This window comes from Plecotus auritus (genome assembly GCF_963455305.1).
Source record: "Plecotus auritus genome assembly, chromosome: 4".
Lineage (NCBI taxonomy): Eukaryota > Metazoa > Chordata > Mammalia > Chiroptera > Vespertilionidae > Plecotus > Plecotus auritus.
Window position 1 is genome coordinate 48013168 of NC_137775.1, and position 18517 is coordinate 48031684.

Sequence of the window (18517 nt, forward strand, 5' to 3'; positions counted from 1 at the left end):
TTACTTGTTTTTTGTTTATTTGTAAGCCTGTTAGATTTAGTTTTAGTTACTTGCAAATGAAAGAGTCCAGTCATAGACACCTATTTTTTAATATATTTTTATTGATTTCAGAGAGAGGAAGGGAGAGGGAAGAAGAGATAGAAACATCAATGATGAGAGAGAATCATTGATCCACTAGCCTCCTGCATGTCCCCTACTGGGGATCCAGCCCGCAACCTGGGCATATGCCCTGATTGGGAATTGAACCCTGAACTCCTGGTTCATAGGTGGACACTTAACCACTGAACCACACCAGCTGGGCTCATATACAACTATTTTTAAAAATATATTCTTACAAGCAACTCATTCTCTCACCCTTTTCCTATAAAGGGTAGGTTCCCTCTGTCTATTCCAGTGTTCGCTCTTAGGAGTACCATCCCTCTTCTTTCTGCCAGATCACATCTTCTCACTTTATTAAACACTGATAACACATTTTCTTGCATTACCCTTTCCAGCTTTGATCCTCCAACTAACAATTCTAATTGAGTAAGCTTACACATAATATTCATATGCTTCTGTTGTGCTGGAAATTGGTATGTACTTGTATACTTGGATTATAAACTGTGGCAATTATAAATAATACCAATATCAGAGTAGCTCAGGGTTCTCCACATATTTAGTAATAAGTACAGTTACTAAATATGTGGAAAATATCTGGATTGGTTGTTTGAAATTTTTCATTTAGTGTAAAGTACCTCATTGACGTTTGACATACCTCGGGGGACTGTGAGTTGGGCAGGAATGGCACCCAAGAACCTTTAAATACTAAATTTTACTGTGATGCAGAACTGCTAAGACTTTCCTTCGTGGACATTTTCTTATGACTTCACCTTACAGTGCAAACATGCCAGACCTACAGCACAAACCTATCTCATATTATTCTTTTCCCCTAGTTGTTTATTGCATTGTAACCACTTCAAAATGTATGGCTCAAAACAATAATGATTTATTATTTTCCATAATTCTGTGGATTGTTTGGGCAAAGTTGTTCCTGCCCGAGCTCATTACTGACTGCATTCAGCTAGATGGTTGGCTGGCCTGAGGTTCAGCTAGGTTGTTGGTTGAGGCGTGTGTCTCCCATTCCCTCAGTGATTCCATTAGTGCAACAATAGAGGTTCAAGGTCTCTTAAAGTTTAGCCTTGCAGGGCATGTACTCATTTCTATGGCTGCATTTTCTTGAAAGTGAGGACCAACCAATCCATCTTATCAGGGCTGAGCAAAAGTAGGTTTACAATTTTGAGTACATGAAACAGTTTATTCTTGAATTATTTATTTGTTAATTATTGTATTAGTAATTATTATTATCCTACCTTTGCCCACCCTGTATAGAACTGGTGGGGGAGGAAGGAATAGCTACCACTCGATGAGAGGACCAGCAAAATCTCATTGCAGAATGTGTGCAGGACAAGGGCTATGGTGACCATCTTTGGAAACAATCTACTTCACTGTTGTTTTTTATTATTGGAGAATGAAACCAGCATGCCTTTTATTTCCATAGCCTCTAGATGCATATAGTAGAATCCTTTCTGAACCATTTAATTCCTATAAAAGTACTCACAATGAAAAAGAAATGGTTTTCATTGGAAGCAAATATTTCTGAAGTCGCAAGTAGTAGGACACAGTCATTTATAAGTACACACATACGCGAGGCTATGTTCTTTGGCTTATATACACAACTAAGCTGATAATTGTTTAGGTTTTGCTCTTACTGAAAAAGGCAAAACATAAATATTGTAATTACTATCCATTCTGTCTTTTACTCTCCTCTATAGAGCGTCAGTTTTTGAAAATGTAAGAGCCTACAGGCCTTGGAGTCTATATATTGCATTATATAGTTCTAAAGAGTGTAGCAGTGTATCCACAATGCCTGTCTTTTGTATTTGAGATAGTTAACATTGTTTCTATGACATGTGGTCTATCCAACAGTTTTATGTAACTTATATAGCGTTTTAAAATATGAAAAACTCTTAAGAATAAAAATATGTATAAGAACATAAAGAAATCCATGGATAATAAATACTAAATTCAGGATGATTATTATCTCTGGTGGGGGAGAGAGAAGCCATTAAGGAGCCATAACAGAGGAGCAAATAACATATTACAATGTTTTCTTCTTTTAAAAAAAAACTTTAATTTTTTTATTAATTTCAGAGAGAAAGAGAGAGGGAGAGGGAGATAGAAAAATCAATGATGAGAGAGAATCATGGATTGGCTGCCTCCTGCATGCTCCCTTTTGGGGATTGAGCTGCATATGCCCTGACCAGAAATCAAACCATTATCTCCTGGTTCACAGATCGACGCTCAACCACTGAGCCATGCCAGCCGTGCACAAAGTTTTATTTCTTAAATGGTATGGTAGGAATTCAGGTATTTGTTATATTTTCTTTTAGATGAAATGCTGCAAAATTATAAAAAAGAATTTTATACTTCATATTTATTACCTGATTAAGATACCATTATAATCTATGATACCTGAGATTTTCAGAAATAATTTCTTGTTGGTTTCTAAAATGTTGCCTTACTATACAGGTAGTTCTGATCATTCAGCCCCCACGCAGGCCCATTTCATAATACCTTTTTTCTCTTCTTTCCAAATTAATTATGATAATGACAAGCACAGAGTTAGGTAGCATCCAGCAGCTCCTCCACTATTCACATACATCTTCTAATTCGGAGCCAATAGCCCCTGCAGTCCACTTTGTTGCACCTAAATGGATTTTTATGTGGTACATTTTGTAAAATATGGCAAGGGGGGTGGGCTGGCAGTAGTATGTCTGCAAGTGGGGGAAAAAGTGCTTGAAAAAGGACTACAGAAAACTTTAATTCCCTTAACTAATTAAGGCTAAATCTCATTCTGACAAATACTGCAGAAAATAGTTTCTAATTTTTCCCCAGGATCCCAAAAATATTAATTTCTGACAAACATTTTTAGGTGAAAAGTCCTTTTCTGAATACCACGTAGGAAGCTTTAAGCCAGACAACAATAAAACAAAACAAGGTCTCCTAGTTAACTTGACTTAAAATGGAAAGTAGAAAATAGAACCAATGTAAGGTGACTATCTGAGGTATACAAAAGAAGAAGAGAAATTATATATGCAAGTCAGTTCATGCTCTGTCTTTTAAGTCAGCCGTCTCTGTTACTTTACACTGTTTTCAAGAGAGTATGGACATACTTGTGTTCTATTGGCTTCTGTTCACATTGCCTTCCTTTTTTCCTAACTCAGAGTACTCCAGTGTGCCATTCCAGTCTTTTGAAGATTAGAAAATATTAAAGAGGGGGTTTTGCACTTTAATTGGGAAATAATATTTATATAAACAAATACATTATCCCAAAATCTAACCCCTCATAGTTTTAGTTGACATGTTAAATAAGGAAAGTTTAATGTATATCTAAATTTCTTTAAAATAGATTCCTTCCTTTAACTCCATTAGAAGCAAACAAAGACTTAGATAAAAACATGTGGTAGAAGACACTTGAAAAGAGAAGTACCGTGGCTCAAGCAGGCCTCCCTTCGGGAAGTTACACGAAGCCTGGCTGTGGTCCTTCTTAAAGGTTTCTCAACACTGTGGACAGTGCCTACGTCACACGAAAAAAGGTGGCCTCTGGCTTGTGTTCGTTTTCTCTCCCTTCCTATTTTCTCCATCTCTGTTAAAGAAACACCAGTGAGGAGAAGGGCTGAGCACACGGTAGGTACTTAATAACAATTTCCTGAATTGAAATTAAATTGATTTTCACTAGGCTCAGCCTTACAGCTAGGTTCAATAAGTAGATAAATGTTGCTGAAAACCTGCTGTCATAATGGCTTTATGATACTCAGGTTGTGTGTGTGTGTGTGTGTGTGTGTGTGTGTGTGTGTGTGTGTGTCAGAGAGACAGAAAGAAACAGAGAAACTAGTGAAGCCACATCTGAAACTGAGTCAGTGTCTACAGTTCTCCTTTGTTCTCATTTCTATCCCTGTCCAAAGGTAATCATGGTCTCACCACTCTTTCCATCTCCTGTTTAGCCCCCTACAGCCATTCTGGCACCATCATCTGCCTCTCTTTTTCAGACTTCTCCGATCACTCTGTCAGGACTAATTTGCCCAGCCTTCTACCTAACCTCCCAGCTTTGCATCCTCTCCAGCCTTTCAGGTGCACTGCACCACCTCCCTCCCTGAAGTATGATTTTCATCGGATCCCTCCTCTACAATGGCCCTTAATTGCCTTTTGAATCTAATTAAAACTTCAAGACCCTCTACCAATTAACTCTGTACGCAGGGCCCCTTAGCAGCCTTCTACGCCTGGGGCCGGCTGTGTTCCCCGCCCAGCAGACCAGACCGGCTCATCCTCTGCCTCTTCCTGCTTCCCTGCCTCACATTGTGCCAGATGCCTCCTACTCAGAGTGCCCACTCCACCTCTTCCTTCGTTCTGCCAAAGTACTCCCTCTCTCTAACAAAACAAACAAACAAAAACAAACAACTAAATTACCTTTCCTTCCAACTTGGATTATTCTAAGGAAGAATCCTAATGGATTAAATTTGTGCCTGTCCTTTGGAAATGCGTGTGGGTTCATGTACCTGCATTATCAACGCCTTGTTACGGGGAGCAGTACCCACACATCTTAGATCCTGTCCTCTGGCTAGTGGTCTGGCTTTCCCTGCAAGCAGGTGAAGGTGCGTCTAGTGCTTAGTCCTTGCTCTTGCCTGGACAGTCAAGCTGGGGGGGGGGGGGCTGCCCTCTCCCCCTACCCCGGGGCGGGGCGGCGGCTGGGCAGGGGGAGCCTCGGGGGCTCCAGGCTGTCAGAGGGAAACCATCCAGGTGTAGTGCGGTGGAGAGCGGACCGGACCTTAGGCTTCAAGGCATTCCGAACCCGGCCACCTCGTTGTCCCTTGTCCGGCTGGGTCCCGGGGTGCCGTGGCGGCTCCATCCCCCGACCGCCTTTGGCCTCCCTCGGAGAACTTATGGGGGGAGTGGGGGAAGACAACGTGTTTGTGAAACAAACTGGCACAGCCCAGCCGCCCCCGCAATGCCAGCCAGAAGAGGGAGGTCAGCCCTGGAGCGCCCAGGCTACCCCTTCCTCCGCTGCATTTTGCTTCCCCGCGCCTTCCGGGCGCCGGCGCAGGGACTCACGCGTAGCTGCCCCCCTCGCCTGCGCCCCACCCGCGCAGGGGTCTAGGGCTTCAGCACCGCGGGGTGGGGGAACCCCCAGAACCTCTCTCCAGCCGCACCCGGTAGGTGCCCTAAGGGGACCTCTTGGAGCAAGCGAAGGGAGGGGCTGGCGGGAACCACTCCTCCTCTGGAGTGGCGCAGGGACTCCAGCCGGTGGAAGGATGGAAGGACGTTGAAAGGACGCTCTGAGTGGGATAGGACCCCCTGAGTGGCGGAGGGTACCCAGGAGTGGGGGACTAGCTTCTGCCACAGCGCCCCTCCGGGCGACTCCGGGGGTGTCCCCGAGCGCCTATTGGGTCCAAACTGTACTTCCAAGCCCAGAGCCTGGATGTGGCCTTGGACCCCTGGAGCTCTCCACAGGTGGGAGGCCTGGATAGGTTCAGGAGAAGCTGCTGGTGATCAGCGCTGTTGTTGCTGCTGCCATTGCTTTGTGCGTGTGTGATTGGTTTTAACTGTGTGGTCCCATTATCCGTTCTGGACTAATGCAGGCTGCCGTAAATGACACCCAGAAGAGAGGGACGCCATAAACGTCAATGGTAGTGAGATGTTAAAAGGAAGGGAGTGGTTCGCGGGAGTACCGGGCTGGCCCTCGCGTCACAGACGCGCTGCCTTCGCTGCATTACTGCTGTGGGCGCACGAGTCCCTAATGACAGTCTAGCTTTACGAGGCACGGCCTGGACAACCTAAATGCAAACTATCCCGCGCGTGGCAGCCTGATTTAAAGCTAATCAGAGCCCTGGCGCCTTTCCTGGATAATGCAGTTGAGATGGCTGTGCGTGCACTCGTCTTTCCCCACGCTGGTAGCCATAAGGCAGCTCCATTATGTTTAAGTTAAAAACATTTCTTGCTGGACAGTCACAGCAGAGGCCTCCACGGGAGCTGGCAAAACGGCACTTCCCATTGGACTGCCTTTGTGTGCTTTCATGTACATTACTTCATGTGAGCTTTACTTACATACTGTTGGGAGGAAAGAAGGATTATCCCCGTTCTGCACATGACGACACTGAGATTTGCAGGTGTCAGCTGACTCCCCCGGGGGACTCACACCTAAGTGCAGGCCTGGCACACATTGTGGGTGTTCTGATTGTAATCCAGTCTCCAGTTCCATTTCTACTGCAGGGAGCCGCGCTGTGGTGCTTGTTCGCTCCTCTCTCTGCTTGTCATGTTAGGTGGGGCACAGGCAGAGGGAGCAATCATTCGTGGTGAGAATGCCTGTAGTGCGGGAAAGGGACTAATTAACCAGGCTCTGAAGGGAGCAAAGTTCAGCTCCACGTGCTGAATTGATACCTTTGGCAGATGTTGGCGGCGGGGAGGGGGGCGCTTATTCTGGAAAGTTCTTCCCATGGATAGGTCTCTCTACAGTGACAGCTGGAAACTCCGTTTTGAACCCTAAGACGGAACAAAGCTACTCTCCAGGAAGAAGTCACAGGTGGGCCCTGGGCTGAATTAAAAGCTGCACTCCCTTCTTCCCGATGAGGTGTTCTGCCTGTTGTTAAAGCTTTGTTTCTCACCCGCTATTCCGGTCTTGATGCTCCCTGAAAAGCTGGGGCTTCTCTGCGATACTGGAGACTTAACCTATCACAGTTCCAACAGGTGGGAAGCAAGGAGTCGGGAGCTATTCTTTCCTCTTACCTTTGGGCACTTTTCTGCTGTAGAAAGTTTGGTCTATCCAGTCAAAGCTTTTCAAATCCCTACTCAGGAGCCATCTAGCCCTGGATGTTTAGAAACCTTTGAGTGAGTCATGTGCATAGAGTCACCTTCATAAGTATTTGTGTAGGAGGAGCTGAGGGAACAAATGCAGAGTGAGGAGAGAGAGGGAGTGGAGGGGGCAGGACACTGGAATCTGAAACAAAACATTTGAACAGATTAGGCTGTAAAATCAAGAGTAATTCCGAGCCAACTCCACTGTGGGGCGCCAAAGTTCTACTGGGCTTAGGCCTGCGGCTGTCTTGGGTGCCAGGACAGAAGTCCTGGGGAACAGTTGCGCTGGGGGACAAGCAGAGGGAGGAAAGCGGGGAGGGACGGGAAAGGAGGGGTGGGGCTAGGGTGTTCTTTAGTCTCCAGTTAAAGTCGCCTGGGAGACTTTGTTACATAACACGTCTGTGCGTGGAGGAAGAAGACTTCGTTAGAAGAAAGGGAGGGTGTGAGTTGGAAAAGCTCTTCGGAAAGAAACTCTCGGACCGCTGAGCTGACCAAGGAGCACAGATGCTCCTCTTGCTTCAGAAATTCTTGGGCTTCTCAAACTGGGGCCATGACCTCTTTAGGGGGCATGCGAGGAGGGGACATAGATTTGGAGAGGATCTGCTCCCCACAAGCACAGCAGCTCCCTCGCCCAACGTCCCCGCTTCCCACCCCCATTTGGGGTCTTCCCTGCTGCCTCAGGGTAGCCGGGCTATTTCTCCTGCTGGGCGCCGCGGGGCTGCCCAGTCCCATCTGCAGCCCCTGAGGACTCCTCGGCCGGGATCAAGGGCGGCTTCCCCCATCCTGAGCGCCCTGGATGCTCAGCCCTCAGCTGGGGGAGGCGCTGATTTCATTCCTGAGCGGCTTTCATTGCAGGCGGCGAAGGGCGGAGGGCGGAGGCCGGCGGCCGGTGCGGGGGTTGGAGTGGGGGGGGGGGGGTGCGGACTGGAGAAGCCCAACGCGACCAAGGGAAGCTGAACCCACCGGGGTTTATTACATCCCAGCCACCCGCAAAGGTTAGGAACGCGCATTCAGAGACGGGATAATCCGAGTTTAAATATTAACAGTAAAAGCAGAACCGGTGGAATATTTACCTAGAAACTGAGCAGATCTCTTTTGCCAGGGGAGAGGAGGCCGGCTCCCTCCGAGCCCGCGGTGCGGTGAGGCGCTGCCCGGTGGCACCACTGTCAGGCCCAGACCCACGCGGGCGCTTCCTCGGGTGGCGGTTAAGGGGGGTGGCCTCGGACCCCCTCGCTCGGCCAAGTCGATGGGAGTCTGCGGGGTGCAGTCCAAATCTTCTGCTTTGTCATATTCTTCTTTTTAAGGGCCTCCCCGACCCACACAAAAGGTGGCGGAAAGTACGTTGGATCAATAGCAAAGATTGTTATTTAGATAACGAATTAATCTCCCTGTTATAATACTTTTTATAGTGAACTTTGCACCCCTTCCATAAGAAAAAGGAATTTAAAGGGAAAAAGTCTCAAACAGGATTAAGGTTTTAATTACAATTCCCTATCGAAATAGTATGTTTGATGAGCTGATCTTATCAATTAATAGTAACATTAAAGCTCAAGAAACAGATTCACAGAAAATATGCTTAAGGGCGTCTTTTAAAAGTAATCACACCCAGGGAACCAGCAGGGCAGCGGGCCAGCGAGGCGGCCAGCCCAGCGGGCTTCGGCTCGGACTTGGCCAGGCCGGCGCGCGGCGCGCAAGTGGGGCTCGGGCTGGGGCTGGGGCGGGGGCTGCTGCCTGAAGCTGGGGGACTTGACCTCGGAGTTGGGAGGGAAATAACGGGCGCCTCTTCCAAGCCTCCAAGCCGAGACCCACATCAAAGTTGGGGCCCCACAAGGGCCGTGCAGTTCACTGCGTTTGGGTCAGCGTTATATTCCAGGGGCAAATAAAGTAATTTGAACATGCACCAACAGTTTTCCATAAAATACGAGTTAAAAGAAGTAATAGAACTAATCACTGTCTCCTCAAATCAAGTAGAAAACATTTCAATGCACTAATTAGAGTAATTAGAATAATAAGCCTCTGCCTATATGTGGTAAGACAATGTGTACAAACAACTTTATTTAATGTATACTGGTAATCAGCGATGCGTGCCTGCTTGAATGCTTAGCGCAATAAAACTACCCTCCGTCCGCCCAAACAATCAAATACAAATTAGTTTAATGATTGTGCCTGCTGAATGTCTTAGAAATCTTCCCGGCAGAGGCGAGTAAATAGAAGCATCCTTGTTTGCGTGCGTCCCTGCCCGGCTGGCCGCGGGGCCGGGGAGTGGCCGTAGGCGGCTCGGCGGGGAGCAGGCAGGAGGCCTCTCGCACGGGGCGGAGGCCGGCCCGGCGCCAGCACAGACCCGCGCCCGGCAGAACCCCTGCTTCTGCGCTGGCCGCCTGCCCACCCTCCCCAGCCAGCTTCCTGCCTCGGTGGCCCCGTCGCTCACCCTAGGACCCAAGAGCCCTTTGTCCCCCATCAGACCTCACCTCCTCCGGAGGCAAAAGGCCGCCTTAGAACGCCCATCGAAGGTTCTAAGAATTGATTTCCTACCACCAGCGCCTCCTCCCAGGGACGTGGGCAGGATAGCGGGAGGGGGAGGCGGGGGCGGGGGCCCTTCCGTCAGTGCCGCTCGTGCCCAGGCCTGGGAGATCCCTAGGCCTCGGCTGGGGAAGCGGCTCCTCCCTGCTCGCTGCCCTCAGCTCTGATTTGGGATGATGGGGTGTCCAGAGGGGCTCCCAGTCTCCCTTCACTGGGGGGGGGGGGGGGCGGGTGCCTGTCCTCCAGTGCAGACAGAAGAGCGACTTGAGGCCCAGCAGGGAGTGGTCGGTTGCGGAGGGTGTCTGGGCTCCTTGTCCTTCATGCTTCAGAGCTTGGAGAGGAAGTTCCTCTCCGCTGGAGGCAGGGAGCTGAGGTCCCGTCCCGAGTGGGCAGAAGTTGGATGGGTGTGAGCGGAGGGGAACAGGCTTCAGAACTGGGCTTGCCAGCTCCTCTCCCTCGCTCGGGGCCTTGGCCCTCACCAACCTCTTACCCCCACTGCCCCAAACAAACAGAAAACGGAGCGTCAGTCCACTGGCCGCCGGTTTTCTTTCCTCCCCAGTTTTCCTGCGGTTGCCTCCTCTACCCTCTTCTCCTGGGCACTTCTCCCACGGTTGCCTCTCGAATGCAGAAAACAATGTCCTGGGACCAACATCGCAAAGTCCCACGGAAAAGCCACGCAGACAGAAAGCTAGGAGATTCAGCCCTCAGTCACCCGGCTCCCACAGGCATCTCTGTCCCAGGTCACACGTGTCCCCAGCGAGGCCCAGCCAACTCACCACGACTCTAACCAACTTCCCCAGGGGTGGCGACCAAACCCACGGTCTCCACTCTTCTCCCAATAGCCACCTCTACCAATGATCCCTGCCTTCCCCCACCTCCCTGGAGAGGGACAGTGCCCGAATGACCCAGGCATTGGGGCTGTCAACTTCCCCCTAAGAGTTGGGCGGCAGAGAATCCGGGTTCTGGGCAAACACTCAGGGACCTGGGCTGGAGTACTGGGGACACCGGATCCTCCCGCTTCTCTCCCCTCCCAGCCCGGCCAGCAGGCCGATCTGGGCTCCCTTTCAGCGGCCAGGGCTCCCCGAGGTGGGGCCCGGCCAGGCTGGAGTGCCTCTTTTGCAAGCCGGCAGCACTCACCAGCCTGGGCCAGGGGCTCCAACAACTTTGAAAGAATATTTTGTTAGGGGAGCAAACAAACAAAAAGTTATTAATGCCAAATCATTCTCTTCAAAATCATGTGCTGTGGGTCATAAAAATTGAGGTTTATTAAGGCATGAGATTTCTCAAGAGGAGGAGGGGAAGAACTCCAAACACTTTGTACCAGGATTGCCTTTATCTTAAAGCCTGGTGATTTACAAGGGCTAATTTGTGTTACAAACCCGCAAGAAACTTTTTCTTTTTCCTACTCTCCTATGTCAAACTCGCCATGTGGCTTTTTCCCCCCCTTTTTAAACAAACCCGGAGGAAACATTGGTAGGAGGAAAAATATATGCTCCAAATAAAAAAGGATGCAGATCCAAATTTACTCCACAGCAAGGTTTGTATCGCCTGAGTTCTGTACACTGAGAGTTAATCGTACACAATTTATAACAATCAAAATCCTCTCCGTATTGCTCAGATGGGGTCCTAAGCCCCCCTGTCTTTTTAAAATCAGTGACAAGTGAATCTTTGTGGGGCATTTATTTCCTGTTTTCTAGATGACAGCTCCCCGTTCTGAGAGCGAGCAGAGAGCGGTTTGCCGCAGCTTCCCACCCCTCCAGAGCCCAGCTCTTCATGCAGGAACCGCATATGGAGGTCCCCCACCCTCCAAGCCCCAGACAAAGAGCTATAAAAACTCAGAAAGACGTGGAAGGAATAAACTTTAAGATATAGGTGCACTTTTACTGGTGTATTAAATAACATTTCAGACATTTTAAAAAAAGAAATACATCTTAATGTTATCAACAACCAGAATTATAGGAACAATAAGAGAGGCCAGGGTTGTTTTGATGGGGTATAATATTGTTTCTAAAACCTCTAAAAGCTAAGCCAAGCAGAGTTGTTATTAAGGTAAAGGAAAAGTACTACATGATAAAGTTAATTAACTTTTTTCTTTAAAAAAAGAAACAAATTTCCTAGCTTCCCACCAAATACAAGAACAACGTGGAAATATTCTGATTGTTTCTTTATCTCCATAACTAAGCAAAGCCTTAAAGAAAACAGAAAAGCCATTTTCTGGCACTCCTGTGCCCACATGATAAGGGGGTATTGAAATAGCTCTAGCCCAAGTTCTACAAAGGTGGGCAAGTTTATTCCATGATTTGCTAGTGGCGAGCCCCTGCCACTTTGAATTATTTCCCATTCTGAATCCAGTGTTGGGAATAGGAACCAGGAGCCCTGGTTCTCTCCTACCACCCACTGCCCCCTGTTAATAGATTATGTATCACTGAAAAAGTAAACTTTACTGAATAGAGAAAAGGTTTGTATAAAATTTAGCTGTACATCTCATTTAGTTTTATGGTCAAGATTCATTCCTAATATTTCAAGATGCATCTTTTACTTTCATTTCAAATGGACATGGTCCTCTTTGCCTCACTGAAATAAACAAGCAGACCCAAAGAAACACTTTTACCTTTGACCTTCACTTTACCATCCTTCCATCTTTTTCGGTACAAACTCCATTCTTTACCTCATTCTTTAACTTGTCTAGGAATTTGATAGAATCTAGAACAGAGTCCTATAAACTGATTGAAAAACCAACAAAGACAAATCACAGAGGCCAATGATCAAAAGATAATTTCTCTCACCCAGCAGCCCAGCACTCTGGAGCTGCTTCCATAGTGAGACAAATGAAAGGCAAATGAATGCAACATATAGACCTATGTGCAGGTACCAGTGCACTCACATGCCATCCTCCCCCCACCCCCGCCCCATTGTTGCTGATGCATCTCTTTATTAATTGTTTTTGGAGAAATAAGTAGGAAGATGAGCGCCTTTATTAAAGCCATTTCACCAGAAAAATAATTGCCAACCGGTGTGTGGCTCCCACTGGTAGGAGCAGGAGGGCAAGGAGAGGAGTCCTTTTGTTGCTGCATCTGAAATATAGAGGAGGTAACTTCGTGGGAACCGAGAATGTTTAGAAGTGCCGAGCACAGTATTATTAGTGGCCATTCCCTCCGTCTGACCTTCACATAACTCCCCCATGGTCCTTTCTCCCTCATCTTACACCATAAATTTAAAAAGTGACGCATTTTGAGGGAACACAGGAACGCTTTCAGGATGGCTGTCTTCTGCATTATTGTCTTTAGGGAAAAGAAAGGGTTTGTCATTGTGTCTAGCCAACATTTTAGGGGTGACTGCCCCACAAATTTCTCCCAGAGGCTGTGATGGAGTTTTTTCACCTTAGCCTGTAATACACTCCCCCAAACGGCATGGAAACGGCTTGAATAGCTTAGAATCTGAGCGGCAAGCATGGGTCAAAACCATGGCGCGTCCGTTTAACACGTGATGGTTTCCAGTCAGTAGCCCCTGTGGCTAAGAACAAAAAACGCCTTCTCAAGGTCCACTAAAATGCCCTGCAGAGGGCAGATGCTGCTTGTTTTCTGCCTACAATGGAGGAGGATATTGACCCAGAACTCAAATCTATACCCAGCTTAAACATTTTACCCATCAGCATGTCTGCGGTCACAATACACTTCTTCTTTCTGTCACTTCGCGCTCAGACTATTGATAAGATCATTTGGCTGAATCAGTTTGGGACTTGTGTAATATTGACTAGGAGTTAGAAAAGATGATCAGATGTAATAAGCCCAGAAACTACCTTTCAAAATGGACATTTATACTAAAACCAATGTTCCAAGGAGGACTTGAAGTACATCAGCAAACTTGTAAACTAACCCAACACTGCTTGGATTTCTCACTAACCTTCAAACTGATTTTGGTAAGTGTAATGTTCATCTGAAACAATCTGTTATTAGCACCACAGTCTTGAGTGCTCCCTACGTTCTTTCCTTGTTTTAGAGGCTGTTTGTCTGCCTAATGAGAAATAGACACTATTGTATAAACCATCGCAAAATCCATCTTTTTCTCTGTAAACCTAACAGGAATAATACATAGGACCTGCCTCTATCACTTGGTAAACAAACATATTGGATATAATCAGAGTTGTTTATTGAAAGATATTTGTAAATCACTAAGAAGAGTAATTTCTTTAACTGAGCCTCGTTTTTCTGTACATCCAAATTATGTGAGGGCATGTGGGTAAAGATTAAAGTCCATCTAGTTCCTTTGATACTCTCCAAAAAACTAAAATCAGGTCAGGTAAAGCTACCTGGAAAGAAGATGCAGGGAGATCTGCATTTATTTAAAGGGGACAAACATCTCTTTGTCAGACCATGAAATGGCAAGCAAATTGAAGCTCAAACCCAGTGACCATTTCAATTTAATGCTATAGGCATAGTAGCTGAATGGTTTGGCATTGATTAGGGGGAGGGAGGTGGTTTGCAAAGAAAAGTGAATGAGAATAGTAGTCTCAGTTAATAATAATAAAAAAGCCTCTGAAAGTTATTAACGTGAAACCTGGCAATATATGCATAAAATTTATTCCAAAACTTTATGAAGTATAAAGGAAGGGAAGTGTTTTACATACAACTCAACTCAGTCAGTATAAGGTCTAGGGTTTTCCCCCCTTAAAACTTGGCACTATTTTTAAAAATAAAATAAAGATATTTCAATAATTAGAACAAACTATGAAAGGTATTGTGCATTTCTGTTTTATGTAGATAATAAAATATTACTTTAACATAAATATATAAGGATCTCTGCGTTTTTATTTTCCCCACAAGCACAACCAAATGTACCAAAACAAAGTATTTTTAAAGAGACTGAACAAAAAAAATTACATCCCATATAGATTTTGCTCACCTACTCATTTAAAGCTACAGAAAAACAGTTTTCCAGAACCTTTTTGCTTTAAAAGAAATAAATATACATTGAGGCAGGCCACTTAAAAATGATATGAAAATATTTCCCTGGGTAGCATTAAAAAAAAAAGAAAAATAGACAAAGAAACATTTAAACTATTTCTGCATTTCAAAAGACAGATATTAAACATATATACATAGTGGGAAGGTTCAGTGGTAACTTTCATCTTAGTAAACCTCTGGGAGTTAAGAGGAGCTATAGACACATCCCCTGAACCCCAGCTTCTAACCTTACCCACTTGGTAATAAGAATCTGAAAATTCATTTCCTCCCTTTACCCTTGGCTATTTGCCCTGCTCTGGATTGCTTCACTAAAGGCCAGTCCCCACACCTCAGGAACAAGCAGTGTGATGCACCCCAAGCAGCTCCATGCCCATCTCCTTATGACATTCATTGGGGGAAATGAAATACAGGCAAGTAAATATGCCCATTATAAGTCATCATTTATCTTGCAAAAACATTGAAAATGAAACAATCACTGGTGTTTGAAAAGACAATATAAAGCATATTTCCTAAAACCTTAACTACTGAGTGCAATGCTAATCTGATGCTGAACCATAATTTTATGGTATTGAGATTTAATTTTTTAAATAAAAATTTACCTAATACCTAACCAGAAAAAAGCCCCGATCTTTTAAGATTAATAAAAAGTGTTTTCCCTTTTAGCGCCCTTTTGTGCTGATTACTTTTAAATATTTTAACTGATCACAGTTTAATGGCATTTATTTTCAATACAATTACAGTTTTGTTTTTTTCACCTCCACTTCCCAGTAGATTCTTTTGTTATGGGAGTTATCTGTTTTCCATCAAGGTAAGGTAAAAAATGCACTTAAAACTATTAACAAAGAGAGAAAGGGAAGGATTGAAAATAGCATTTTTTTCCCTTCTTCATTTGGCTTCTTTAGTGAAAGAGTGGGTGGGTGGAGCTGTCCAAGTCAAACTGGTATTTTCTGTAATGAATAACAGGAGAAGAAGGTATGGGAACTTAAATATAATTTGATATACAAATGAGCTAGTGAAAACAAAACCAGTCTAGAGTGGAAATATTATTCTCTGTATGCATGTGGGTATTTGTGTGCTAAGAAACACAGCCGAGGCATACACCATGAAGTTCCCAGGTTATTTTCTTTATGTTTTTTTTAAAGCTATTAAAGGAACAAAGTTTAACTGCTACTGTCAGCACAAATAATTCCTTCTAAATGAAGTTATTAAAACTGAAGGCAGAGAACTATACAGGCGGTGTCTGGAGATATATATTTCTCTAGTTCTTTTCAAAGTGCCACTTTCTTTCTGTTGAAAATATACTTAACCTCCACATATCCTCTGAGCTCCTTCACAATGGGCCCGCTTGGTAAAATGAAGCAATCAGTCACTCACTATCAATTTTTCTTTTTCTCCCCTCTGCAACCTCCCCCAGAAACACTGCCTGAAAATGAAGTTTACTTTGTGGCTGATAACAAAAAACCAATGCTTGACTCTCATTTTTGTATTCCAAACTGGATTTTTGCCTTGTTAAAGAGGGTAGACCATGCACATTTCCTGAAAGCAGAGAATTATTTATTTTGTATGAAGCAAATCGTTTTGCTTTGGTAAAAGAAGCAAATAAAAGTTACATCAATGGAAGGGAGGAGAGGGGATCTGAAGGTAACCAAAGTTCACAAACAGTAAGAACAAGTGGCTACACGGGAACGTTAGAAATGGAGAGTGGCCAAGAGCTGGCTTCCACACTTTCCTCTGAATAAACAAGACAAAACTCAAACCGCGGCAATTTCAAAATTAACGGTGGAAGAAAGAAAAATGTGTTCATGAATATGTTCATGTAAACTTCAATTTTCTTGCAGTGCAAATTCATGTGGTTAGATTTTGCCTACGTCAAAGAACGTGTGTATTTTTTCCTCTTTCCTGATGGGGACCACATTAAATAAACACAGCAGCGTGTGCCACTCCCGGCATTAGGAAGCTGTGTTTGGTATTTATCACGGCTTGGTAGATTTTTGTTTTTGGTAATTTATTTAATTTTGCCAGGTATTTATCTCACTCCTTCTCTCTCTCTCTCTCTCTCTCTCTCTCTCTCTCTCTCTCTCTCTCTCTCTCTCTCTCTCTCTTTTCTTACTCTGTGAGACACTCCACTCCATTGCCTGGGTACTAGCCTGTAAAGGTCAAAACACATCATTACACCTGCTACCGTTTGGATTACCCAGTGCCTTAGTTGCTTTCCTTATTTTTTTTTCTTCTTAAGGGACGGGGAAATAATAATTAAAAATAAAAGAACAATCAGAAGTTAGAGAGGGAACAAGGGGGCCAGGAAAGGGCGGTGGGCCAAAGGGGAGGGAGAGCCCCACGCTCTGCCCCTCCCCCGCTCGAGTTCACTGGACGGGCGTCTGCACCCCGTGGTGTGGTGGCGTGTCCCTACTCCCCCCGTACACATCCTCGGCGCCCGGCAGAGTCCCTCCGGGAGGGGTCATCCTTTTCTCTTTCTGTCTCCTGTTACAAAACCAAACTCTCACCACCTCCTTCTCCAGCTGTAAGCTGTCCGCGAGGGAGGTGATCTCCTGGGCCGAGGGCTTGGGGCATTTGAGGAAATGGCTCTCCAGAGCCCCCTTGACGCTCACCTCGATGGATGTCCGCTTTTTCCTCTTGCGCCCCTGCGCTGCGATCTTGTCTATGCTGGTGGGGCTGCCCGAGGACGAGTCCGCCTCCTCCAACCACTTGTTCAACAAAGGCTTCAGCTTGCACATGTTCTTGAAGCTCAGCTGCAGGGCCTCAAACCTGCAGATGGTGGTCTGCGAGAACACGTTGCCGTACAGGGTGCCCAGCGCCAGCCCCACGTCCGCTTGGGTAAATCCCAGTTTGATCCTCCGCTGCTTGAACTGCTTGGCGAACTGCTCCAGGTCATCCGAGGTCGGCGTGTCCTCGTCCGAGTGAGGGTCGTGGTGGGCGCCGGGGTGGCCTGGCGGGCCCTGCGGGGGCGGCGGCGGCTGCTGGTGCGGGTGCGAGTGCGGGTGCGGGTGGTGGTCTGCGTGGTGCGGCTCCTCGTGCGCGTCCCGCAGGCCGTGGTGGTGCAGCCCTGCCGGTTGCCCGCCGGCGCCCAGCATGCCGTTCACGGTGAAGCTGGGCTGTGAGTAGAGCAAGCCGCCGTTGGACGCTCCCATGGAGGGCGGGAGGTGCGCTGCAGCCGCCGCGCTCCGCCATGCCCCGGGCCCCGGGTGGTGGTTGGCGGCGTGGTGCACCAGATGCGGTGGCCGCTGCTGTTGTTGCTGCTGTTGTTGCTGCTGCTGCTGCTGTTGCTGCTGCTGTTGCTGCTGCTGGTGCTGCTGCTGCAGGGCGCCTGGCCCGTGCAGCTCGTCGCCGCGGCCGCCCTGCTGTACCACCACCGAGGGCTTGATGTCCGGCTGGCCCAAGGGGCTGGTGGACCACGGGGAGCCGTCGCCGCCGCCCCCGCCGCCACCCCCGCCCCCGCCGCCTCCACCGCCGCCCCCGCCGCCACCGCCGTGGGACAGCGCGGTGATCCACTGGTGAGCGTGGCTGAGCGGGTGCCCGTTGCTCTGCAGCGCGCCGTAGTCGCCCTGCACCAGGCTCTGCGCCTCGCGGTAGCCCCCGGCGCCCTGCTGCATGCCACCCGGCGGCTCGGCGTGCACGATGGAGGCGCTGGAAGTGAGCAGGCTGTAGTGGTTAGACGCTGCGGTCGCCATGACTCTCGGAGCCGGACTGAGCGCTCAGGTTAAAGGAGCCGCGCATTTGACAGTTACTTTTTCGCCTCGGGCTCTTCTCTTCCCTCGCTCTCTCTCTCTCCCCCAGCGGGCAGCTCGACGACGCCTGCTCCGACGCCTTCTGTTGCTGCTCCTGCTATTACTGCTGCTGCCGCCGCCACTGCCTCTCGCCCGCCCTCGCTCTTTCTCCTCCTCTCCCTCCTTCTTGCTTCGCTCACTCTCAGACTAGCTCTGCGCGCCCCCCTCTCCCTGTTCTCTCCAGCTCTCTCCCGCTCTCTTGGCAGAGCCGGCTTGCAGCGGCACGCGCCTGGGCCCCGCCCCCTCCGCCCCCTCCCATTGGCTCCGCGCCCTTTGATTTACGTGGATACCACTAGCAACCTCCCAGGCCGGCGCCGCTGATTGGCGCAGAGCTACTCCTCCTCCTTGCCCCCCTCCCGG

The 18517-nt window shown here is 47.5% G+C and overlaps 1 protein-coding gene across 2 annotated transcripts; it reads right to left on the bottom strand.

The window, feature by feature from the left end:
• Nucleotides 1–11264: 11264 nt before the first annotated feature.
• On the bottom strand, nucleotides 11265–18296 carry POU3F2 (POU class 3 homeobox 2). Of its 2 annotated transcripts, XM_080666882.1 has the most exons (2): nucleotides 16982–18296; nucleotides 11265–12482 (listed from the first exon to the last, which is right to left on the bottom strand). In XM_080666882.1, the coding sequence occupies exons 1-2, from the start codon at nucleotides 18059–18061 to the stop codon at nucleotides 12267–12269; spliced, it is 1296 nt and encodes a 431-aa protein (XP_080523008.1). In that variant the 5' UTR covers nucleotides 18062–18296; the 3' UTR covers nucleotides 11265–12266. The 2 variants fall into 2 exon arrangements, with proteins under 2 accessions (XP_080523008.1, XP_080523007.1); XM_080666881.1 differs by lacking the exon at nucleotides 11265–12482 and having other exon boundaries at nucleotides 16411–18296.
• Nucleotides 18297–18517: the final 221 nt, after the last annotated feature.